This window comes from Mustela lutreola, chromosome 11 (assembly GCF_030435805.1).
Source record: "Mustela lutreola isolate mMusLut2 chromosome 11, mMusLut2.pri, whole genome shotgun sequence".
Lineage (NCBI taxonomy): Eukaryota > Metazoa > Chordata > Mammalia > Carnivora > Mustelidae > Mustela > Mustela lutreola.
Window position 1 is genome coordinate 21,118,879 of NC_081300.1, and position 26,982 is coordinate 21,145,860.

General features: G+C 38.3%; 1 protein-coding gene across 1 annotated transcript in view; it reads right to left on the minus strand.

Moving 5' to 3' along the window:
* Positions 1-17,844: 17,844 nt before the first annotated feature.
* Positions 17,845-26,982, minus strand: part of DCC (DCC netrin 1 receptor) — a 769,602-nt gene continuing 760,464 nt past the window's right edge. The window contains exons 27-28 of the mRNA XM_059139941.1: positions 25,846-25,988; positions 17,845-22,502 (exon numbers count right to left, since the gene is read on the minus strand). Coding sequence (XP_058995924.1) covers positions 22,413-22,502; positions 25,846-25,988 — 233 coding nt within the window. The 3' untranslated portion in view covers positions 17,845-22,412. The remainder of the gene's footprint in view (positions 22,503-25,845; positions 25,989-26,982) is intronic.

A 26,982-nucleotide genomic window follows, 5' to 3' on the forward strand; every position in this document is an offset into this window, starting at 1 on the left:
CTTTGAAGAGTTTTGATCAGGAAGGGATGCTGTACTTTGTCAAATGCTTTTTCAGCATCTATTGAGAGTATCATATGGTTCTTGTTCTTTCTTTTATTGATGTGTTGTATCACATTGACTGATTTACAGATGTTGAACCAACCTTGGAGCCCTGGAATAAATCCCACTTGGTCGTGGTGAATAATCCTTTTAATGTACTGTTGGATCCTCTTGGCTAGTATTTTGTTGAGTATTTTCGCATCTGTGTTCATCAAGGATATTGGTCTAGAGCTCTCTTTTTTGATGGGATCCTTGTCTGGTTTTGGGATCAAGGTGATGCTGGCTTCATAAAATGAGTTTGGAAGTTTTCCTTCCATTTCTATTTTTTGGAACAGTTTCAGGAGAGTAGGAATTAGTTCTTCTTTAAATGTTTGGTAGAATTCCCCCGGGAAGCCGTCTGGCCCTGGGCTTTTGTTTGTTTGGAGATTTTTAATGACTGTTTCAATCTCCTTACTGGTTTGGGTCTGTTCAGGCTTTCTATTTCTTCCTGGTTCAGTTGTGGTAGTTTATATGTTTCTAGGAATGCATCCATTTCTTCCAGATTGTCAAATTTATTGGCATAGAGTTGCTCATAGTATGTTCTTATAATAGTTTGTATTTCTTTGGTGTTAGTTGTGATCTCTCCTCTTTCATTCACGATTTTATTTATTTGGGTCCTTTCTCTTTTCTTTTTGATAAGTCTGGCCAGGGGTTTATCAATTTTATTAATTCTTTCAAAGAACCAGCTCCTAGTTTTGTTGATTTGTTCTATTGTTTTTTTGGTTTCTATTTCATTGATTTCTGCTCGGATCTTTATGATTTCAATTCTCCTGCTGGGCTTAGGGTTTCTTTCTTGTTCTTTCTCCAGCTCCTTTAGGTGTAGGGTTAGGTTGTGTACCTGAGACCTTTCTTGTTTCTTGAGAAAGGCTTGTACCGCTATATATTTTCCTCTCAGGACTGCCTTTGTTGTGTCCCACAGATTTTGAACCGTTGTATTTTCATTATCATTTGTTTCCATGATTTTTTTCAATTCTTCTTTAATTTCCCGGTTGACCCATTCATTCTTTAGAGGGATGCTGTTTAGTTTCCATGTATTTGGGTTCTTTCCAAACTTCCTTTTGTGGTTGGGTTCTAGCTTTCGAGCATTGTGTTCTGAAAATATGCAGGGAATGATCCCAATCTTTTGATACCAGTTGAGTCCTGATTTAGGACCGAGGATGTGATCTATTCTGGAGAATGTTCTATGTGCACTAGAGAAGAATGTGTATTCCTTTGCTTTGGGATGAAATGTTCTGAATATATCTGTGATGTCCATCTGGTCCAGTGTGTCGTTTAAGGCCTTTATTTCCTTGCTGATCTTTTGCTTGGATGATCTGTCCATTTCAGTGAGGGGAGTGTTAAAGTCCCCTCCTATTATTGTATTATTGTTGATGTGTTTCTTTGATTTTGTTATTAATTGGTTTATGTAATTGGCTGCTCCCACGTTGGGGGCATAGACATTTAAAATTGTTAGATATTCTTGATGGACAGACCCTTTGAGTATGATATAGTGTCCTTCCTCATCTCTTATTATAGTCTTTGGCTTAAAATCTAATTGATCTGATATAAGGATTGCCACTCCTGCTTTCTTCTGATGTCCATTAGCATGGTAAATTCTTTCCCACCCCCTCACTTTAAATCTGGAGGTGTCTTCGGGCTTAAAATGAGTTTCTTGGAGGCAACATATAGATGGGTTTTTTTTTTTTTTTTATCCATTCTGATACCCTGTGTCTTTTGACAGGGGCATTTAGCCCATTAACATTCAGGGTAACTATTGATAGATATGAATTTAGTGCCATTGTATTGCCTGTAAGGTGACTGTTACTGTATATGGTCTCTGTTCCTTTCTGATCTACCACTTGTAGGCTCTCTCTTTGCTTAGAGGACCCCTTTCAATATTTCCTGTAGAACTGGTTTGGTGTTTGCAAATTCTTTCAGTTTTTGTTTGTCCTGGAAGCTTTTAATCTCTCCTTCTATTTTCAATGATATCCTAGCTGGATATAGTATTCTTGGCTGCATGTTTTTCTCGTTTAGTGCTCTGAAAATATCATGCCAGCTCTTTCTGGCCTGCCAGGTCTCTGTGGATAAGTCAGCTGCCAATCTAATATTTTTACCATTGTATGTTACAGACTTCTTTTTCCGGGCTGCTTTCAGGATTTTCTCTTTGTCACTGAGACTTGTAAATTTTACTATTAGGTGACGGGGTGTGGGCCTATTCTTATTGATTTTGAGGGGCGTTCTCTGAACCTCCTGAATTTTGATGCTCGTTCCCTTTGCCATATTGGGGAAATTCTCCCCAATAATTCTCTCCAGTATACCTTCTGCTCCCCTCTCTCTTTCTTCTTCTTCTGGAATCCCAATTATTCTAATGTTGTTTCGTCTTATGGTGTCACTTATCTCTCAAATTCTCCCCTCGTGGTCCAGTAGCTGTTTGTCCCTCTTTTGCTCAGCTTCTTTATTCTCTATCATTTGGTCTTCTATATCACTAATTCTTTCTTCTGCCTCATTTATCCTATCAGTGAGAGCCTCCATTTTTGATTGCACCTCATTAATAGCTTTTTTGATTTCAACTTGGTTAGATTTTAGTTCTTTTATTTCTCCAGAAAGGGCTTTTATATCTCTCGAGAGGGTTTCTCTAATATCTTCCATGCCTTTTTCAAGCCCAGCTAGCACCTTGAGAATTGTCATTCTGAACTCTAGATCTAACATATTACCAATGTCTGTATGGATTAGGTCCCTAGCCTTCGGTACTGCCTCTTGTTCTTTTTTTTGTGTTGAATTTTTCCGTCTTGTTATTTTTTCCAGATAAGAGTATATGAAAGAGCAAGTAAAATACTAAAAGGGTGGCAACAACCCCAGGAAAATATGCTTTAACCAAATTAGAGGAGATCCCAAATCGTGAGGGGGGAGAAAGGGATTAAAAAGATGTTCAAAAAGGAAGAAAGAAAAAAAAAAAGAAAAGAAAAGAATTTAAAAAAAAGAAAACAAATAAGAAAAATATAAAAAAGAAAAAATATATATATTAGATAAACTAGTTAAAAAAACATTAAAAAAGAAAAAGGTAAAAGTTAAAAAAAATTTAACCAGAAGGTGAGAAATAAAACAAAAAATGAAAAAGAAAAAAATTAAATTAACTGCAAGACTAAAAAAAAATCACAGGGAAAAAGCCATGAGTTCCGTGCTTTGCTTTCTCCTCCTCTGGAATTCTGCTGCTCTCCTTGGTATTGAAACCGCACTCCTTGGTAGGTGAACTTGGTCTCGGCTGGATTTCTTGTTGATCTTCTGGGGGAGGGGCCTGTTGTAGTGATTCTCAAGTGTCTTTGCCCCAGGCGGAATTGCACAGCCCTTATCAGGGGCCGGGCTGAGTAATCCGCTCGGGTTTGCTTTCAGCAGAGTTCCGGAGGACGGGAATACAAATGGCGGCCTCCTGGTCTCCGGCCCGGAGGAGCCGAGAGCCCAGGGCCCCACTCCTCAGTGCGCCCTCAGAGAACAGCGCCAGTTACTCCCGTCTGCCTGACCTCCGGCCGCGCTCCGAGCTCACCGAGCCTGCGACCGGTTCAAGGTAACACCGAGCTGCGAGCTTACTGTCGGCTCTGTCTCTGTAGCCGGCTTTCCCGTTCCAATACCCGCAAGCTCTGCGACATTCAGACACCCCCGATCCTTCTGTGACCCTGTGGGACCTGAGGCCACGCTGACCCCGCGTGGGTTTCGCCCCGGTTTAGCCTCTGGAGCGATGTCCCTCAGCGGAACAGACTTTTAAAAGTCCTGATTTTGTGCGCGGTTGCTCCGCCGCTTGCCGGGAGCCGGCCCCTCCCCCCGGGGTCTATCTTCCCGTCGCTTTGGATTCACTTCTCCGCCGGTCCTACCTTTCAGAAAGTGGTTGTTTTTCTGTTTCCAGAATTGCTGTTCTTCTTCTCTTGGATCTGCCGATGGATTTTCAGGTGTTTGCAATCTTTAGATAAGCTATCTAGCTGATCTCTGGCTAGCTGAAGTAGTCTCAGCTTGCTACTTCTCCGCCATCTTGACTCCTCCCTCTCTATATCAATTCTTGATCTGATTTCATTATGACTGAAAAAAACATTAATTGATAGCTTTATTCAGTATGTGAAGATTAATATTTCTTCAGTGTTTGCTGTACCTCCATAGGTACAAAGTAGAGTTTAAGTGCAGGGAACAGATGGGACAACAGCCATTTCAAAAAGAAGAATAGGACAATAAAGGAGGGCAATAATATATATCATGAAATATGTGTGTGTATATATATGTATTAATATATATAATAACAAAGAACAATAATATTGGCTATGGTTTTTCTCAGGAGTCAGAACTTCTAAGAAAAAACACTCTGATATCCTTAAAATTTTGAAATGCAGTTATAGGTAAAGAAGCTGGAGAAATCAAATTGCTTCTTTTGGGTTATCTAAACACATAATTTTGGAGTCTAGTACATCCTTTGGAATTGAAAGAATCATTGAAAAACCATATATCTATAAGAAATATCAGCAAGAAAACCCTGAATCCAGATGGTTATAAAGTTTTATTTTAGGAAATATTCAGTGATAAACTATATCCAATTTTAAATGAGAGTTGCAAATAGGCAGTAAAGCTATTTTATCTTAATTTGGTAAACAGTTTCCTTCTTCAGACTGAAGCAAAAACTCCAAGATGTGAATTTCCAAAAAGCTCAGTTTATAATTTAACATGAACCTGGTAAACTTTACAAAAAAAAATTATTGGATTTTTTTAAATATGTAAGCAAAAGAGAATTGAGATAGACTCATTTTGCAAAATGAGAAGAGTCATTTTGGTCCATTTCTCTTCTCTGTGCATTGGATGAGTATATGTCCAAGAATATAATAAAATGTATCTCCTTCAGACATAAAGATGATATAAATAATACTGATGGTTTTGTGGAGTAATCTGTCTGAATGTATAGGATTGGAGGACAGTACCTTGGCAAACAAGTTATCTTTTCTATGATAAGGAAAACTTTCCAGTCATATGATGTTGATAGTTTCTTTCTTTCTTTTTTTTTTTTTAAAGATTTTATTTATTTATTTGACAGAGAGAGATTACAGTAGACAGAGAGGCAGGCAGAGAGAGAGAGGGAAGCAGGCTCCCCACCGAGCAGAGAGCCCAATGCGGGACTCGATCCCAGGACCCTGAGATCATGACCTGAGCCGAAGGCAGCGGCTTAACCCACTGAGCTGCCCAGGCGCCCCTGATGTTGATAGTTTCTTAAAGTGGCTGCCAGTGTGTTCTTATGAACTTACAACTTTACCTAGGGAAGTCTAGTGTATATCTGTTATTTTTGCCACCCAGGATCCACTTCCTCTTCCCTCTGATAATGACCTATTATATCCCCTTCCCTCTTCTTAATCCACGGGCTTCAAGATAATTGACACCACTCTGGGCTTCAAGGAAGGGCTGAGTGAGCAAAATCAAGAAAATAGCAAATTCCATCCACTTAATCATAGCAGTTGGTTCAGGGATGGACCTATGATCTACATCTGGCCAGCCAGGGCCAAGGAGACTCAATTCTGGAACTACAGGTACAATCTGACAATAAAGATGTGTCTGAACTTAGTCTACCCTAAAATTGTTCAGGTATCTAAACCAATATATTTTCTTTTTAAAATTTAAGTTAGGAGTTTATATTGGATTTTCTATTGAGAGCAGTAGACAGAGTTCTTACTGATACATAATATGAGAATAGAAATCAACCAGGGAGCTTGTTAAAGTTACAGATTCTCAGCCCTAATACAGACCAATTGAATCAATATCTCTACAACAGGGGCCTAGGATTTATTATTTTAACAAGAGTTCCAGGTGGATTCTATAATCACTAAAGTTTGTGAAACTCTTTGTTAAGAAATTTCTTAGAACTATCCATTGAATATTATTCAATTTGGTGATAAAAAACACAGAACAGAACTGGGTTTAGGACTCAATTTTTCACTAAATAGATGACTTATGGCAAGATAAAGTAGCAGTTTAGTGTTTCTCACCAGTAAAGTAGCAATAATAGTGTTTCATACATCAAAGTATTGTTTCATGTAGTAAACAAGATAAGGTATATGAGGTTCTTAACACAGCATGTTGTATATATCTGATATTTGATTTCATTAGTGTTTATTATATTATTGAATTTATTATCAGCATAAGTCAAACACTTGTGCAACATTGGGAAATTGAAGAGACTTGAGTCATATTGAGGAGACTTGAATCATCCCTTTGCTTTTAAACATAAGTCAGAACAGGACAATGAGTTATACACAACATTGATAAATCTATAAATTAGGTTATTTAAAAAATATTTGGGTCTTGACTTGATATGGCAGTTTCTTTTTCACAGTTGATAAAATAACACATTTAATTAAATTCATTCATTCATTCTATAAATTCATTCATTCGTTCAGTTCATCTGTCAGTTTGATCTCCATGTGCAGTATGAACAGGCCTTTGGTCTACAAAATACATTTGAGAAGGGCAAAACGTAGTCTGAAAGGAATCACTTCTCATAACTTCCGCTTCAAGGACGGTCCCCGTTGGACAGAAGATGATCCAGAGGAAGAAGAAATACTGTTTCTTTGCTCTGAAGTCTGGCCTAGAAGTCTTCTCTGGCACTTAGATAAATGTGAGAAAGCTGGGGTAGTTCTCATTTTATTTTACCATATAGCATGGTAAGCACTATATTATCATAGCAGCTGGCTACAGAGTGCCTTCTACAGAGGAAATGGTCTTTAGGAAGGAAGAACCTTAATTAACTGCTTGGGTTAGGAGGTAAGTGTCTACAGTTTTGTCAGCAAGAGGCTGAACAACAAAAGTTAGTGATAACTCCCTGAAGGAAAGAATGGGAGGAATTTGTATTTCTGCTCCTGGAAGAAAGGATTAGAACAGAACAGAACAGAGACAAAGAAGGGAAGGGAAAGAGAGAAGTCTGAGAGGTGTGTAAGGACAGGGACTGCGGGGTTCCTGGGTCAGTGGAACTTTCCCTCCGAGAAAATGGAGGAAGAATATTTTTACATTGGAATGTTTGCATTGCTACAACTAAGGTAAAACCTGTTTCCACCCTTTCTGTTCCTGTCTTCGACCCCATTTCAAGTGAAGTCTGCTACTTTCACATCTCTGTTTTTGTTTTGTTTTTAATGAGAAAATGGTTGTGTCAATGAGATAAACAGAATCTGGTTGTATACCAACAAGAACCCGAGCTGACGTTTCCCATTCCACCCCTCTGGAAGTTCTCAATAACTTTTAAGTAAGGCCTTGGATCCTAATTGGGTTTGGGATTTCTATTGAATTCCCCTACAAGTGACTTCACTTACTTAAATTTTAGATCTCGAAGGGTGAATAGGTCACAGTTCTCTGGCTGCAAATACTGATAATGAATACCACTGGTAAGGTGTAAAATAGCACTTTATAAAAAATAAAGTGTTTTTATATATTGTATCTGATGTGATACACGTAAGAAATCTGTGAGAGAGGCAAGCCAGATATTATTATCTTTGTGTTACAGATAAAAATATAGGGAAAACAAACAAACAAACCGAAACTCAAAGAAATTAGGCATCTGTTCAAAGCCCAGGGGCCAACAGCCCTAAGGTTACTACTCTTGGCTGGGATCTGTATCATTCCAGATTCATGCTCCCCATGGCTGAACCCGAGTTGATCTTCTGGACAATAACCAAGGACCCTCATTTATGCCATATCTTTAAACATCTAAACCTGTCCGTGCAGTAACACTGAAACTCTACACTCCATTTCCTGGTTTTCACCAAGATATCTCCTTTAATCTCCTTGGCCTTGTATTTGTCTTTTAAAAAATCTATTTGTTGCATTTTCGTATTGATGCTCTTGTGGGAACTGAGTTTTACTCAGCCCCACCTTACTGGTTTCTTGTAGCTGCTGTAATAGTTACCACGAATTAAGTGGCTTAAAATAACAGAAGTATATTCACCCATAGTTCTGTTAAGTCAGAGTCTGAAGTTAGGATTGAAATCAAGATGTTGGCAGGGATGCATTCTCTCCAAAGCCTCTGGGGAGAATCTATTCTCTCTCTCTTCCAGCTTCTAGTGGCTGCCACCATTCCTTGGTTTGTGGCTACATTACTGCAGTTTCTGCCTCTGTGTTCACATTGTTTCCTCCTCTTCTATGTCTGGGTCAAAATTTCCTCTGTGTTTCCTTTATAAGGACACTTATGATTGCATTTAAAGCCCATCCAAATAATCCAAGATAGTCTCCCCACCTCAAAACCTTTAACTTGATTACATTGACAAAGATCCCTTTTCCATTCCATACCAGGTAAATTGTTCAGGTTGTAGTGTTAGGATCTGGTATATTAGGTTTGGTCACCATTACATTCTATCCTCCTGAATAAAGTTACTGCATGTCCTTTTGCCTTTGGTTCTAGAGTTCCCTTTCCTATTCTAAACCAGAGTAGCCCTCACTGTCACGCAACATTCTCTGGAAGGGTTAATTATTATACCTAGCCTGAAGGTCTTTTTCTTAAATCATATTGCTATTCATTCTGAAAACTTCTGGCACAGATGAATTTGATTGGGAAGTTGCTCAATTTTCTAGAAAAATCTTTGTGACTGATTTTGTAGTTCATTTTTGAAAGCATGTAAGATCCAGTTACCCTTCCAGTTACTTCCCATTTTTCTGCTGTTCTTCATAATGTAACTTCATCGTTATCGTACATGCACTATATTTACTTCATGAGTTCCCATTCCATTTATGATCCATTATCATCTGAATTTCATCAACACTGTTTCACTGAAACTGCTCTTACTTTAGTCACCAATAGGTAGTATGACTATATAAACTGTCATCCAAATGAGGATATTTTGAAAATGAAAGTAGGCACTGTATAATGTTAGCTACTATTCTAGAAATTAACTACATGAGAGCACAGTACATAAACTGGGGTTATCACAGGAAAACGAGGGGGTCTGGGTACCCTTTATGATTTTCATACTGACAAATTTAATACACATTATTTTATCTTTGCCTTACCCACCATTCCAGCAACTTATTAACACAGCTGAATGCTTCCTCTGTTTCCAATGTTTTTTCTCTCTTCTTCTATACAATTCTTGTTATCTTTTATTTTCCTTTAACAGAAAACTGATTTTTCCCCAGTTTTCTTGTCATTGGTTACCCTTCGTAAGCCTGCTTACCTGGTTGCTCCTTCTCTGTTACCTATAGTCTTGATTCTCTCAGGGCTCAGGGTAGGCCCAACTTTGCCTCTCTACCATGTATATTCGTATGGCTTTAGATGCCATTCATATATTGCAAACTTCTGCATTTACATCTCCAGACCTGATCTTTCTTATGTGTTCTCAGATTCAAATATTTGTCTACATTTTGATACCTTGTCTTGGATATCACACAAGGCTCTTTAAAAATTATACTTTTATATCCGTATATATACCATACCCAAACTGTTTCTCTTCCAGTCTCCTGTATAGAGGAAAAGTTACTACCAGTTTAAAAGTGTAAACCAGAAACCCACCCAAGCCTGTCCATTTGCATACGTGCTTATTTCTATCTCTAAAACACAGTTCAAATGTAGCCCATTTCATTTCTATCTCTTCAACACCATTGAATCTACCATCAAACTTTTCCTGAAACTTTTCTTTTTCATTTTTGCTACTTGGAACTCATTCTGTAAACAATAGCCAGATTGATCTTTAGTGCATGCACCCACACATCTGATATATTATTCTTGTAAATATTAAATTAATAAAATTGCTATTCACTTTAAACCTTGATGCTTGTGGCCTCATAACCATTGACCAGATGGTTTCAGTGCCTCAGAGGAAATGAAGATGCTAATATAATACAAAAATGGTGAAGATTTTCAAGATATTACATAAGGAGAATTTTCACCAGACTTGAAGAGTAAGCAGAAAGTTTCTATTAGACAAGACATGGCATATCATCAGGCAAGGGTATGCAAATAGAAATAAAAATATTAAGAAGTTAATATTAAGAAGGGTTCTGGCACACCTCTATAAGGTAAAACCCTGAGGCAAGGAAGCAAAGGCTAATAGAAAATCTAGGAAGGTAAGGAATGAGGCCCAAACCAGAGGACTCTTGTTGTGTCCAACGAACATCCCAGAAGGCTGGCCGCTACTACAGATAAAAGTGGTGTCTTATTGTTTTAGGCAGAAAGAAAACCGATTGTACTTATATATAACAAGTAAGGCTTATTTCAGTATGCTCTGAAGAGAGCATTTAGGAGATACTTGAGAGTTGAGTCAACCTTGGATTATCAAGGGCGAAGGAGAAGTAACTTTTGAATAGAGGTTGGTAGTAGACAACCCAGTTGGGGGCCAGGTGGAAGACAAGGCTGATACTCAGAGAATTAACAGTGCCAAGAAAAGAGCTTAGATTGGCCCAAGTCAGTGAGGAGAATCGTAGGATGCTACTGTGCTGTGAGAAAAGATTCTCAGTGTCTCCAGATGCAAACCTTGGTGGTAATGGCCAATGGAGTTCCAAGAGATGAGATGGAATAAAGGGTCAATCACTGGAAGCAGAGAGAATCCATATTTGGTCAAGCACAACATGAGAACATTCCCACTTCCCCAGAAGCCATCTTGAGAAGGATTGGAGATGGTAGGGAACTTTGGGAGAGAAATGAAGTTGTGGAAGGGAATTAGAACTTTGAATTTAGTGACTTTATCCAGAAAGAATTCATTAAAAAAGCTGCTTTAAATGGAAAAGAAATATTGACTCCTTTCATTGGCAAGATTGAACTTCAGCTCACTACCCAATAAAAATTGGGAACATAGGGGTGCCTGGGTGGCTCAGTGGGTTAAGCCACTGCCTTCGGCTCAGGTCATGATCTCAGGGTCCTGGGATCGAGTCCCACATTGGGCTCTCTGCTCAGCGGAGAGCCTGCTTCCCTCTCTCTCTCTGCCTGCCTCTCTGTCTACTTGTGATCTCTCTCTGTAAAATAAATAAAAATAAAATCTTTAAAAAAAAAAAAAAAAAGAATGTTTTAAAAATTGGGAACATGAGCGAGACCGAAGCAATTACAGATGATAAAAAATTCTATGTAATCTTGCAAATCTGAGGTAGTGTGCACATTTCTTTTATCTTGATACACATAAATCAGATTTTTAACTCTCTTCTTTGTCCCTTCAATTGGTTATTTCCTTTGGAATCTAAACTTGGTAGCAAGCACTGCAGTATGCAGCATGATCTGGCCTAGTTCTAAATCCTTAATCTCTTCATTCTATTTTTCTTCCTGCTCAGTGAAATGCAACTGCACCAACCATCTGCCCAGCTCTTGGTAGGCCAAGCTCTTTTCCCAGCCTGGGCCTTGGCTCAGTTTTCCCCTCTTTCTGGAATGTTCTATGTTCCCAATATTCACATGGATGGCTCTTTGGTATTCTGTGGTTTCAGTTTAAATGTTACTTCTATGAGGAAGTCTTTCCCTATCTAAAACAATTGTGGGTAATTCCTAAAGACATAATATTTTATATCACAATATGAGTTGATATTATTCTTACAGTTATTGCACCTCTCTGTTCTTTTTTATTATAAACTTCATAAGGCCAACAATCATATTCATACTGGTCACTGCTGCTTTTCCAGTGCTAGCTCAATCATTTGTACATAGCAATTATTCAATAGATATTTGCAAATGAAAACCTAAAACTTCTATTTTCAGTATAGAATTACAGAATTAATTTACAGAATTAAGTTACAGAATTAATTTACAGAAAGGAAATTCAAAAAATTCAAAAAAAGGAAAACTATTTCATAACAGTACTATCCTTTGGCAAGTTAAAATTACAGAATTAATTTACAGAATTAAGTTACAGAATTAAGTTAAATACCTTAGATCACCATTACATAACTCCATGACTTTGTAAATATACTTCCTACTTTTTTCCACAACAAAAAACCCTAAGACACTTTTTAGTTCCATTTTTGTCCTATAAATTCTTACTTTTGTATCTACTTGCTCATATAATTTTTTGATCTGAATAGCCCTTTTCAATATCCGAAGACTTTAGTCTTTTTTATTATTTAAAGCTCTTCCACATACCACCTTCCCTATGAGGCTTCTATCAACCTTAGTTTGATGCTCTGTAATCTGATGCAATTTTTCTTTACCTATCTAAAACTATCTGTCTCATCTGAAGTATCCCCATGTATATACATAGATATGATACAGACAGACACTTTTTTTTCTTGTTTGTTAGTGTATAAACACACAAGATGCATGGATTTATTCTTTGGTTCATTGATTCCCTTAGTATTATGTCTTTCATGTGAATGAAAGCACTAAATAATTACTGGATATATATGTCAAAAAAAGGAAAACTATTTTATAACAGTACCATCCTTTGGCAAACTGCTTTTGACATCTGCATGCATGCTATAAATAATACATAAAAGTTAGAACCACTCCCAAACCACAAATTTGCTTTATTCCCATCTATATTTTTCAAAACATATCAAAATGTTCATAAATTTTAAAGGGAAAGATCTAGTGCAGAGGCAGAAGGAACAGAAGTAGCATGTATTAAGCTTTTGCCAAGTATTAGAAATTATACTAAGAACTTTATTTACATTGCCTAATTTAAATTTAAGCCTATAATATCTCTATGAAGTAAATGTGATAGTTAATTTTTCGAAACATCCGATTTAGGGAAGAAAGAGGAATAATCCATGACAAATAAGGAATCTTATTTGCAAAATTAAAATGCCATCATTGCTAAGAGAGTTTCACACCAAAGAACACTTTTCAGTTGAGTAAAAAGAAAAGTAGTGGGAATCTACCACAGATTCAAAGAATATTGTAAGAATTAAATCCTTAAGAAGTATTAAGAAGGTGAAAAATTGTTTTACCAAAGGGTATTTTGTCAAACTTACATAACGAATCAGAATAGATATTAGCAAAGACAGGGAAATTAAAGGACTGTCATTAATTTATAAAGAAGAATGTTAATTAAAACCCAAAAGGAATCTGGGGGAAAAAAAAAGACTTCCGTTATTTATTTCAAGAAATCTTTTGAACTGCTAATGAGAACATTTGGATTATCTCAGGAACAATTGCTTAGTATTTATTGTATCAAATTATGAGTTTCTAAAGTTAAGGTGAGGGAGAGAGATTAACCACAGACAAAAGAAAAAATAATATAGCATCACAGAAATAAGAAATTGGTAAATAAAATATAGGTTAAGCTTGGGTAAACAGAAAGTAGTATGAAGCATAGGCACTTAAAAAAATAGCTAGGGCTCAACAATTACAATGGCGTCTGGAGATTTGCTCCTCAAGGTTCATCCCCCTTTCCCCTTATTACATCTAGGGACTCAGAAAACAGATATTTGAAGAAAGAGGAGGAAGACAAAAAGAAAAAAACAGAGGAATATCAGAAAACAGATATTGAAGAAAGAGGAGCCACCTGGGTGGCTCAGTTGGTTGGGCGTCTACCTTTGGCTCAGGTCATGATCCTAGGGTCCTGGGATTGAGTCCTGCATCTGGCTCCTTGCTCAGCGGGGAGCCTGCTTCTCCCTCTCCCTCTGCCTGCTGCTCTCACTGCTTGTACTCTCTCTCTGACAAATAAATAAAAAGTAAATAGAATAAATAAATATGGCAGATAAAAAATAAATGAATAAAAAGAGGAGGAAGGAGAAATGGAACAAGAAGGCGTTCTTACTGAAAAGCTGATCTTCTCTGCAGAACTCAGGAAGTTTTGTGGTTTTGTTCCCCACAGACTCTAAGGCCAATAAAGGTGTTAAGAAAGTGCAATAGATGGACCATCCTTGCCATGTTGCCAGTGATCTCCTGTAAAAGGATCTTCAGTTCACAGTTGACAAGTATATACCAGCCAGAGATCCAGGCCAGTATCACTCTCATGGCCTCAAAAAACCTTAGGCACACAGCCATTATTTATTCCTCCCTCTGATCTCTCTCTCCACTACATTCATTTGTTACTACAAACTTCCCAAACAGGACTGGGCAGAAAGGATAAGAGAGGAACTAATGAGCTTGAGTAATTTCTCATGTCTACAGCATTGTTCATAGAGTTTGAGGTAGAGAGGAGATGGCGCATCTGTTTCTTCTTGAGTTTTGCTCATTTTCGTGTACTCCAGTTGGCGATGTCAGAGGCAGGGAGATGAAGGGAAGACAGTAAATGAAAACCAGTGAGACAGTGGCAGCTTTGCTGGAACTTGTGGAGGACGACTGGCTGGCTCTGTGTACCTCAGGAAGAAGCTTCACAGAACACAAGCGGTCATAAAATGGAGCCATGAGCCATTCACACACACACAGAGCTGAAACACTGTTGACCTGAATGGATTTCCCTTCATCTCAGAGTAAATAAATAGATTAAGAACACTTAAATCTAAAATAAAGATAAGAGTAGGCTGAAGTCAAGAGACGTAATGGGCTTACAGGATAATTCTTTTACAAAACCGGAAGCAGTTTCTTTCAAAGAAAACTGGCTTTTTTCAAGTGTATAAAGGAATCCCGGCTCTCTGAAACAGAATGGGAATATAATCAAGAGAGAATGGGATGGGGTAAAAAGACAACATGGTGAAGTACAGAAGGAGATAGGTAAGAAAAGGGAGAGCCACAAGGAAATTAAAAATACAATTGCAGAATGAAAACTACTATTGGAGGAAGAAAAGACAGATTTAGTTTTACGAACACAGAATCAGTGTGTGGACGTAACTGAGAGGCTGCAAATAATGTTTAGGAAAAGAGTAATGAGTGGAAGAAATGAGGAAGTGGAATGCTAGGATGGAGATCAGGAAGCATTTTTAAGAATTTTAGGTACACACTTAAAGTCCTTCAGAGTAAATGAAACAGACAAGTGATCAAGAAACAAAAGAAAATGTCCATGGAAGAGAGGCAATGTTAAACTTTCTGGATTTTGGCTCTGGGTGGACCTCCCTGACATCCCACCTTCCTTCAGACCTATGAAACTCGCCTGCATACATATTAATGCAGTTTACTATCTATCAAACAATAGCATCATAGGGTATTTAATATAGAGGGTATTTCATTCTTTCACCACTCCAAATCTCTCTTCCATAAAAAATATTTGCAATGCAGAGAGTAATTAATCTCTTAGCCTTTTCCTCTTTAGGTCAGACACCAGTAATCCATTTTATTTTTCTTCATACAACCAGTTTTCCTTGGAAATAATCATCTTTGATAGTCTCCTATGGTAGCACAACATTCTTTTGTAAGATATACTTACTTCTGTTGAATATGGTAGTGTAAAATGTGTGAGAGAAAATAGACTGTGGTAAATACGTTGTTTCTATTTCTGGCATATCAATCTCCTTCAACATTTTGGAGTTAACGTATTTATATTTCAGGAGTCAAAGAGTAAATATCAGCGTTTATAGCAGATGGATCTGGAATATCCTAATTTGGAGATTTTTTAAAAATTGTGCTAAGATATACATAGCATTAAATATACTTTTTTAACCATTTGAAGTGTACAGTTCAGTAATATTAAGTACTTTCACGTTGTGTAACCATCGCCACTATCTATCCCCAGAACTTTTTTCACCCCCCCAAACTGAAACTTGATACCAATTAAGCAATTATTCCCCACCCCCCTATTTTCCTAGCCAGTGGCAACCACCATTCTGCTCTGTCTCTATGAATTTGACTACTCTATATACCTCATGTAAATGGAATTATACACTATTTGTATTCTCTTCACAGGATTATTTCACAAAGCATAATGTCTTCAAGTTTCATCCATGTGTAGCATGTGTCAGAATGTCCCTCCTTTAAAGGCTGTGTACTATTCCATTGTATGCATAGACCACATTTTGTTTATTCATTCTACCTGTTGATGCATCTTTGGGTTGCTTTCATCTTTGGGCTATTGTGAATAATGCTGCTATGAACATAGGTATCCACATATCTGTTCAAGTCCCTGCTTTTGATTTTTTTGGACAGTAGATTTGCAGGATCAGTTGGTAATCTATGTTTTTTGAGGAACCACCCTACTGGTTTCCACAGTGGCTGCATTAGTTTACATTCCCACTAGTCATGCACAAGGGTTCCAACTTCTCCAGGGTCTTGGTGATCTTCAGCACATTTTTTTTCTTTAGGTGGAATGATAATGAGTTGAGAAAGGCAGGAAGATCTAGGTGACCTTTGAAACCCCATCTGTCTTGTCACCTGGGATGCATTGCCTTCAAGAAAGAGCTTACGGAGTAGTTCTCTGCTTGCCCCAAAGACTTAATAAAACTTTTAATAATATGTGGCTTTCTCTTAGAGAACAGATTACATGTCCAACTTAATCTTCCAATACTCATAGCAATATATCATTCAATGCATATGCCTCCCCCGCACTGCTACTGATGCCATAAGAATGAAGTATCTGGTGGATGGAGAGAGCATTGCATTTATTTGGTCTTGGTGTTTTTCAAGCAGAAATAAAAACAGAAGGGTGTTGTCTTGGGTTTCCCCCAAAACGGACCCCGACATGAAGATCCTTGTAAAAGTGATTAATTATGAAGTGATCCTAGGAGAGACCATTAAAGGAATGGCAGAAGAAGAAGAGAGAAAGGAGGCAAGCCAAGCAAGGGTAGCATGTCTAGGGTGCGGTATTGTGGAGCGCTGTCTCCCCTGAGTCACTTTGGCTGAGTCCCGCACAGGAGCTCTAGAGGAAAGTTGGGTCACACCACAACATTGTCCCAATCAGGGGCAAAGGGGCCAGAATATGCCACCGCTATTGCTGAGGTGTGATCAGGGGTTTCCAGCTCTCCTGTGCGTGCAGGCAAAGTGGGTTCTGGCTGCCTGAGGCAGTCCCCCAATGAAAAGTCGTGGCTGTTGGTTGTTGAGATTGCAGACCTCCTGGACTCGAGCATGAACATGGTAGAAGGAGCCAAGGGGATACAGCAGAAACCTGCAGCCTCTGCCACAGATGTCAAAGAAGGCAGTACCTATCCTGAGGATAAGAGCAGACAGGCAGGGAGGAGGGCTGGGTGCTGTTAGAGTCCGTCATTTGATATAAATAACTCGAAGAAAGAATTTTGTATCAAAACTTTATTTATTAAACAAAAAAATGCACCATTGGAATAACATTTCTATAAAAAATGAATATGAGACTGTTCTACTGTGATTACAAAAACCCCTTTTTTCCTCGTGTGGTAGTATACAAGATCGTGTGTAGAAACAGTCATTGTTTGAAACTGTAAGCAAGTATCCTTTCTCATAGAACAAGATTTACACTTAAATATTGCAATCACTAGTCTAATTTGGTTAACAATGCTAGAGTCTTGACAATTTAAAGAAACTCTTTGTAGGCTCAAAATACCTTTTTTTTTTTTTTTTTTTAAAGGTGTTTTGTAGCCACAAAAAATTTCTTTTTCCACTAAGGCTAGTTAAAGCTGTAGTATACCCATTTCTACCAAATAAACCTACCACTAGCACAATAACAATTTGAATTGCAAAGCCCTTTGAGAGAATGAGTAGCATTGATCTGCAAAATGCTAGCAGAATATTTTAGATTTGGTGTTATCTTGTTTGAATAACCCTGGAAAGGGAGAAGGTGGTATTGATGTTGCTTCAGCGGAGGCTTTGCCTGGACGCATCCTCATACTCAGCAATGGACAAATTCATTTCCAAAGTGGTCCCTCTGAGATATGGAACACTGCAGCTTTAATAGCCGTATCTAGATTTCCGACCAGATCTCCCTTTTTATCATAAATTATCCAAAAAGAAGCCACTCTAAATAATAAATTAAATATTACTTATAAAAAGTACACCCCAGACCCACCCACCCATCCCCCAAACAAACTGACAATTCACCAAGGTCAGAATTGTCAGGTTTACCCTACAATAATAAAAAACAGCCTTTCTCCTCCTCTCCAACATTCCTTTCTTGCTTCTGAAGGTAACACGTTCAGCACACAGTGAGATCCCTTGGCCCATGCATCTGTGACATCTTGCAGAGTTTAGCTGTTGCTCTCCAGCCAACAAAAAATTATAGGATGACATGTACAAAGGCTCTCTACTGAGAGCAGGAGACGAAATCCTTCAGAGAGTGCAGCCAGAAGTCGCCAAATGAACATTACCCAAGGGTGGCAATGCAGAGCCCAGAAGTAAGATTTATTTGCTTATATGGGCATGGTATTGGTCTCTTCTGCAACCTCACTGACCAGGAAAATACTCAGACATTTCTTTTCATCATTACCTCTTGAAAGCAGGTATTTGGATAGCAAAGTACACTGAGGCACGGGAATGCATATTTTTCATTGGGATGGAATATCACACAAAATATCTATGATTTTCTAAGTAGCTAGTGTAATTTAAAGCCATGGAATCCTGTGAAAAGCTCTTCTGTGCAATATTTAAGTGATTTCTGAAAGTCACTAGAGAAATAGACAAAATAGAAGAGTAAAACGTTGCTTTGAAAGTAGTTTTAGAGAAAGAGATGGCAGATGTGTGTGTATGCCTGTTCTGAAGCTCTTCTAGGTTATGGGCTCTGTATTATATTATGGTTATGAACAGGCGAGGGATGTTCGCCTCTGGCCTCCAGGACACTCAGCGATTGTATGAAGTCAACTAGTCGATTGAGGGAGGGAAAGCAACCTTGTTTCACATCTATTCGATAATTCAGATGATTTTTTTTTTTTCTAAACACACATAAAACTAGGGAATTTTTTCTATTTCTCTCTCTCTTATGGACGAGAGATGGAAATTGTAAAACCACAAGAAGTCAGAGTCTGGGATACAATTTCATATGAAATGGTAAGGTGATTTCTTTAGAGGTGGCATTTTTGTTGTTGTTGGAGTTATAGTCCAGCTGCCATATGAAACCCTCTCTTAAATTGGAGAAGACTTTAGATGTTCCTCTAAATAAAGTCAACAGATAAATGTATCAAAAGGGTGGGTAAGAATGAGCAGCCATCTCCAAACACAGACTATGGAAGGTTTCCAGAAAGATCTATACTTAGAGATTCTTTATTGGAAAAGCTGTAAGTGCCAAACTTTAAAGTTTCCAGATATTGATGGGAATGACACATGAATGCTGGGCCACTCTCCCTTCATAGCTCCTGCTGAGGCAGAGGACCAAACGTGTGTCATTTCAAGCTCCCCTTATTTTGAAGAGAACAATGTTCTATCCAATCCCTCATGGGAAACTTCAATAAATTCACCTCTTATATCCCTGGGCTTGACCTATTTCTCTCTGCTAATTTTTTTATTCCAGATTGTTCAACTGAGTGTGCATTTTATAATACCCAAATGTGAAGTACCATTGTTTACATATTCTGGAAGCTTATAGCACTATTTTTACAAAGAGGTAACTCTTTGTATGAATTTTTATGTAGGATTCTCTTTTTTTTAAACTGAATCTGAATCAGTAAGAAATATTTAACTTTTGGCTAGAGCATCCTCCAAATATGCCTTATGCATTTTGAGCTGTCTGCATTTTTGTGAGTTTAACAAATGCAGAAATTTCTAGAGGAAAGAAAAATAGCTTTCTCATCGGTATGAAATACAAAAGAAAAATACTAAACTTTTTCAAGAGGAGGCTCTTGCCTGACAGTTCAGCCCAGTGCAGGGGAGGCCTGAGCATATCCTGCCAAGTTTTATTTTCTTCTTTTTCAGGGAGAAATGATCCTGGTGGCAGAACTGCTGGTTGGCTGTCAAGTATCGCCCTATGGGAGTCAGAGAGATTTATGAGCTTAAAGAGCACTGCATGTTATGAACTAGGCTCTGAGTGGGAACAAAATAGAGGCTATCTTGCAGTCTTCACAGATTGCTTCTTGTCAACAGATCAGAAGACTGGGAAATTAAAAAGCTACCTGAAAACTTGAGCAGGCAATATACATATGTGAGCTCTGAGTAGGGACCAGAGCTTTATAAAAGTTGTGGCAAAGTCACTGCATATTAAAATCATTGGGTAAAGCAAACAAGAGTCTCTTGAGAGAATTTAAATGGATTCTACTGTATCTTTGAGGCATGAAGCAAAGAGTTATTAGCACTCCCAATTACTAAAATAATCCATTGTATTTCTTTAATGAAGAAAGCTCCAAGAGCATGCACCAGAAATGTACCTCATGCTGAAAACAAATAATGCATATTTTCATGTAGTTTTAAAAATTTTTATTTGTTAATGTCTGTGACTTTGACTAGAGTCATCGAGGATTTTGTGAAGAATGATAGTTCTCTTGATTGTCCAGATACAGTCTACAGATTGAAGATGTGACTCAATCTGAAATTTGAGATTTGTAGCCCATTCCAAACAGAGCACTCAGGCTGACATTCCTTGGATAACAAATACTATCAGAGAATAGTCCTTATCAGCATTAGAAATGGGGGGGCATTCTAGGACCTCAAGAGGATAAAGCTAGCCTAGTGAACATTTTCTGAAGTCATGAATTATTTTGGCAAGATTCAGTATTATATTAGGAAATGCCTTGTTCCTGGTCAGTGGAGGGTTGTCTACCTAAGTGCCCAGATTTTGAAGAAGAGTCGTCTGCCCCATAGAATAACGTCACATAGCTCTTCAGAAGAACTTCAAGAAAATCTTAGCAAATTGAATAAGCACTCTTGTTGAAGGAACAACTTCACAAATGGACCGGACTTTCTAATGAACCATTTGAACAAGCCCTCTCTTTGACATCAGATTTCCTTCCCGACATAAAACTGTAAAAAAATAATCTGAATTATTACTTCTGTTACAGTGCCATTTTGCTCAAAATATTTTATTCAGGGATTCATATATAATTACCCACCTAATAAAAGGAGCTATTAGGTTGTAAAGATCCTATCCCTTCCATGCTCTTTTAAAATTATGACCTACTCAAGCTTGAAATCAAAGACAGAGCTGAAAGGAATAATTCAGCTGAAACTCTCTTATTGGGTTTTCAAGTCGCCTAACTGATAAATATGCAAACTAGCTCCCTTTTGGCAATTCAGCTGCATAAACAGGGATTAACTCCAAATGCAGCTGGAAATTCAGAAACTAAAAGGGTGCACACAAAATGTTCTTAATTTCACCTAGTTCCAAGCCGTAGATAAACATGGCGTTAGAAGTTTAAAATTCTAGTTCACAATGAAGATGCAGCTCTGAAAAGCAGCCACTGGATTTATAATGCATCAGAAGGGTCAAGCGGCACCTTCCGCTCTGCTCCTCTCTGACTCTGGGCAGGCATAGTGTAGAAGGTTCCCCTGACAACAGGGCCTGGTGGCCGCCAGTGACCAATGCTGCCCCCTCTGAGTCAGTGAGGAGCCTGTTGGCGGAAGTGGCGTCACACAAGAGTAGGTACTGATTGAAACTGCCTTCCATATTCCTTCCCTTCCTCAGGGCCTGTTCTCAGGGAGTCTGCCGTTTCGACAGAGGGTGACAGGGACGATGGTCAGGAGGCCAAGCGGTATGTGAAGCTGGCCACCTTGCCCAAGGCTGGCTGCCAAGGAGAACTCAGGGAGGGACAGGATGAAGTGGGGGAGGGGTGCTCTTCCGGCCAGACTTCTGAGGAAGATGGCCACGGTGAAGCTTTGAAATATCATCACAGTGTGATATGGCACAAAAGCCACCCAAATTGAAAAGTGTCTATTACAAGCTTAAGCATGTAATTACCGTGTGTCTGAGAAGATTGCATATTGTATCCTCTTTCAGGAAACAGACTGCTGCTGGCAGGATGCCCCTAGTTGCAGATTTTTATGTTCCTATTCTCCAGACATAAATATTAACCAAGGGTAGATTTACAAATACTTGCTAAAATGGGTGAATTTTACAGCCACTGGCTAATATCCACCACTTGTGCAAGACGAATGTCTGAGTTACAAAACATAAGCATTCGCTGCCTTTTGTTTACTTATTTACTTTTTGTGCTGTCAAGAAAACATCCAATCCTTTGGTGCTATGTGGCGAGAGAATTTCCGTGGGTGCTTTGTACTTTGAAGTTGAAAACAAAATAATGAGCTCGCACTGATATGCGATGGCATGGTACAGGCTTCGGTAATGCACTTGCATTTTGTAAGACTAGACCTACGCAGAAAGGAAATGACAGGCCTCCGTGAAGGAAAACCCAAACCTTAGTTATGACAGCGTGGTCACTGCAGTGGCAAAGACCCAGGACTAGGCTAGCAGCTTCAGCTTTGACATTGCAGTGAGGATGTATCTTTGCTTTTGTGTAGGGACCCCATGGTAATCATTGTGAAATTCCTGATGCCTATGAAAGAAGGAATGCTCTTTCCTTCTGAACTGCTTCAGGATCTTCCATAACTGAGTGGTCCTGATGGTTGACCTGTACACTGGTTAAGAGTTCTTGGACACAGGTGTGCTGTTTATGGGTAATTGGTATGCTGCAAAGTTCCCGGAAAATACACCTCATCAGCTGGGTAAGATGTGTTAAAAGGCCGAGCCTGTGATGGCATTAAGTTGCTTCATTAGCCCTTCCAAGCTTGCCATTTGTTCGCTCAAATCATCTTGTTCATATACCTGCAGAAAGAACGAGAAGAAAGAGTCAGGCCAGGTGAACACCGATACCCCCTTTTATGAAGGCAGTGGCCACATCTAGTTGTTTTACTTTGTATTACCAACCATGACACAGTGGCCCACAGCCAAAGCAAGAGGCTGTGCTCGGAATATAATCCACTAAATGAAGATGCTGGTAATGAAAGAGGCAACGATGAGAGGAATGATTGCCTCGCGTTTCACTAACCATCCCTGTGTTGAGGGAAAAGCTTTAATCAAAAACAAAACAAACAAAAAGTCTCATTTCACATCAAGTTCTATCTACCAGCATAGAACTGTGTGGTCTCAGATAAGTTAGTGAGCCTCTCTGATCCACAGCTCTTCTCAGCTATAAAATGAGGATGGTCATCTATTTCATAGCTATCCTGAGCACCTTGTGGCCTGTGTAGTGACCAGCACAGTGACCAGCACATGGTACATGTTCAATGTGTTACTCTCCTTTTTCTTTCCTGTGGGTCACCCAGCAGGATCTGAACAGGATATCACCATGTCCCTTTTTTTTTTTCATAACACAATGTAGGTATATTTTTGTGTGTGGAAGTTTGATGGGCTTTGTTTGCCTTGACCAATGAAAGGCCCGAGGAGTATGACTTCAGTTTGTACGTAGAAACAAAATTCTCACCCCAAACCAGAGTTGCCTATATGCATGCTTGTAAAGGCAGTCTTCTAGCACATTTGATTGGTGGATACAACAAAGAGGTTGAACTGAGGAAATCTTGGAAGTGTTAGTGAACATACTCTCTAGAACTCTTACTGGCAGCCATGAGAATCAGGTTATTAGTAATATAAGATCATTAGTTATCACGGAACAGATATCCCCATTGTTGTCCTCAGGAATTCTGATGCAGTTTCTGATGCAGTTAATATAAGATGGTTAGAATCTCTCTCTCTCTTTCTCTTCTTTTTTTTTTTTAGACAGAGATCACAAGTAGGCAGAGAGGCAGGCAGAGAGAGAGAGAGAGAGAGAGAGAGGAGGAAGCAGGCTCCCTGCCGAGCAGAGAGCCCAATGCGGGCTCGATCCCAGGACCCTGGGATCATGACCTGAGCCGAAGGCAGAGGCTTTAACTCAATGAGCCACCCAGGCACCCCATAGAACCTTTCTCTTTTTAAACTTCCCAAGTAATTCTGATGGCTAGCCAGTGGGGAAAATAAGGCTGTGGTATTGATTAGAATCCCAGCTCTTTCATATACTTGTTCTTTTTGAGTCTATCTGTTTAGGTGTCAAACGGGAGTAACAAGTTTGCCTCATTGTGTAGGATTCAATGAGGCAAGCATTCAGGTTAATACTGGGAGGATTTAATCAGTCAGTGTTGGTGGGTGTTACCTGCTCGATAAATATTAGTTTTTCTTTTCTTTTCTCAACATACTCTTTGTTTTGACTAATACAAACCTGTCCTACTTGATTATTCTTGGTCACTAATTTGATTAAGTTATTGAAACAATGAGACCTGAGTCGTAGCTCTGTGTAGGAGAGAAAGCATTACTTACTACCTGGGCAGAATGTGTATCTAATCCTGCCAAATAAATACCATTGATCAGCAGAGCACACCACTGGAGAGTATTTGAGTGATGAGCACCAACTTTCTCTAGCCACTAAGGAAACAGCTCAGAATGCATGACATTAAATATGCAGAAAATGCTTCCTTTTTATAGAAATCTCTGCATACCAATGAGTGGTCATATACCACATAATCTCCAGTGCTTAATGGGGAAGGAAAAGTAGCCAGTTTGGCTCAAAGACTGGTCTACATATGAAGGGGGAGAGGTTGAAGGAATGTGATCCGTTGGAAACTTGTTTCCTAACTGTCGTTTGGGTTGTTTTTCCTAAATTATCTAGCTATCATTGTCCAACACAGCAACTACTAGCATCGTGCAGCTACTGGATTTCTGAAATGTGATTAGTCTGAATTGAAATATTTTTTTATATGTATAAAATACACACCAGATTCTGAACACTTAGTATGAAAATGTAATATATCTTTTCGACAAGTTTTTGGTATTTATTGCATGTTAAAAATGGTAGTATTTTGGAAATACTGGGTTAGATGGAAGATCGTATTAAAATATCATTTATTTTTACATCTTTTAATGTGGCTTCTAGGAAATTTAAAATTACACATATAGTTCACATTATATTCCTATAGGGCAGTGCTGATCTAGTTTATTTGCCCTGTTTCTGTGTATCCTTTAACATACAATCTTACTGCTTTTAATATTATATAGCTTTGGTTGTCACTCTTTAGGACCAACCTTATATACAAATATAGGCTACCTGACACAATTCCTTTTGAGATGAGATACATTACATAGATGATGAGATATGGCCAACAACCCTGAAACTAAACGAATATTGTACTAACTATAGCCAAATCCTGACAAAGTAGTGCAATCGGTTCCTATAAATTTGAATCTTTTTAAAGTATACAAAACATATGTTAATCCTGTAATATACTTCTGCCGAACACTCACACACATGCATATATCCAGATTCCCTGGTTTCCATGGCCTTAAAACACCTTGTCCTTGCAGAACTGAAAACGATAAAGTCAAGAAAAAATTTATTGTTCATTCAAATGAGATGATTCTAACTTGTTTTTCTCATCTTTTTATCTCCCCTTCCACTGTGATTTTTCAATGTATATGATATGATAGCTCTTTTTTCTCCTTTTAAATACTTTCTCTTGAATTATATTCAGAAACACTGTAAAGGTTTCTAAATCTTTGCCTTTAGGCAATATCTCTTCAAATCTCTTTTATAATCCATTTTTGGGAGAACTGTTTTGCTCTCTCAAAATTTAGATTTTTTTTTTGTCTCCATTGACTATCTTTCTGAGTTTTCTAATTTGATCACATTTTAATTTTTTCCTCTAGTTAGCAAATGTTTTCTCTCCAATAACTAAATTTTCTCTTATTTCCTAAATATGTCTGTTCCTTCTCTTTTTCCTCTTAAACTCCTACCTTCATTTCTTCACTTTGTATTTTCTTCTTTTCGATTCTCTATGTCTAGGCTACTGTATGATTTTAGAAGTGACACATCTGATAACTTGAGAAAAGTCTTCAGAGTATAGCTTTTTGTTACTATTATTTTTTTGTTTTGTTTAAAGAATCATCCTATATGTAGCCAAATGCTGAGGTATTTCAACTCATTGCAAGGAATACATATATACATCTATAGACATATACAGATGTGTAAGTATATAAAGTCACACATTCTTTAGTCGTCTGCTTGAGTTTTAAGATTGCTTTTTAAGTATAGCAGCCGTCACTGTTTCACCTGATGCAGCATAAATTTCAAGGATGGCCTTACACTGGCTGGGTCCTCTGTTGCTTTGTGGCTCTCCTCGGATACTTCAGGGGCTGTGGGCACAGATACAGGAAGCAAAGGAGATCTTGCCTTTCCAGCCAACCCAAGAGAGGCTGTCTTAACATGAGTCTTGGGAAGAGTAGGCCCTGAAATAGAAAACACAGAGTGAGGAAAGTGATGTATAAAACATTCTGGGGAACAATCTCTCAAGCGTGGAAGCCAACTCCAGTGGGTTGGCATTGATTTTGGGTTATTGTTCATTCTGGAGTATAGAGATGAATTATGACACAATGAATGGGCTCATTTTATTTCTACTGAATGGAAGACAAATTCTGATTAGACCTCTCCAGACGACGCTCCACCAGTCATATGTAATTTCAAGTGGATTCCAAATCACAATGTGAAAGATTGCCTGGGAGCTCCGGACTGTTCATCACGCCCTACAAAGTGTCAGTGGAACTCATTTGGTGCCAGTCCCAGCTTTGGGCCAAAAAGCCCTGTGCTAGCTTGCCCAAATAAAGTCTAAATTGTTTAACAGGAATATTTGTCCCATTAAAAGAGATGGTCACTCTTGATCTATAAATGACTATTAGATGTTATAGTAAAATAAAGTCCTACTGGCTAAGGTCATAGGATCTCACTCCTAATTCTCTTTTTGGGGAAAAAAAGATATTATTATGTTGTGATCAGTATAGCTTCTCTCAATAAAATAATTTGTAGGAATTGCTGACTTTCTACTAGATGACATTTCTGTTAGAAACAATGGATACCTTTTCTTTTTGGGTCTGAAATTTGCTTATAAATCCTGCTTAGCTTACAGCAGCAATATAATTTGTCCTTATAGCATAAAATAAAGATTTTATGAAGGCTTATTGAATCAGCTAGTATACCTCACATACTTAACGGACTTTGTCATTCTTAGCTTTGTAACCAAAACCTCAGCACAGAGGGTATTTGAATTAAATCATGGAAAGAAGTTTGCCTGAGTTCTTGTGTACCATCAAAAATAACATTTGAGTTCTAATGATCCCAGTGATTTATAACTACATATTTTGGGGAAAATGTTTTGTTTTGATCATAGTTTTATAAATTTAATTCTAATTAACAGAACTCAGAGGTTATTTTACAATCAAAAAATTG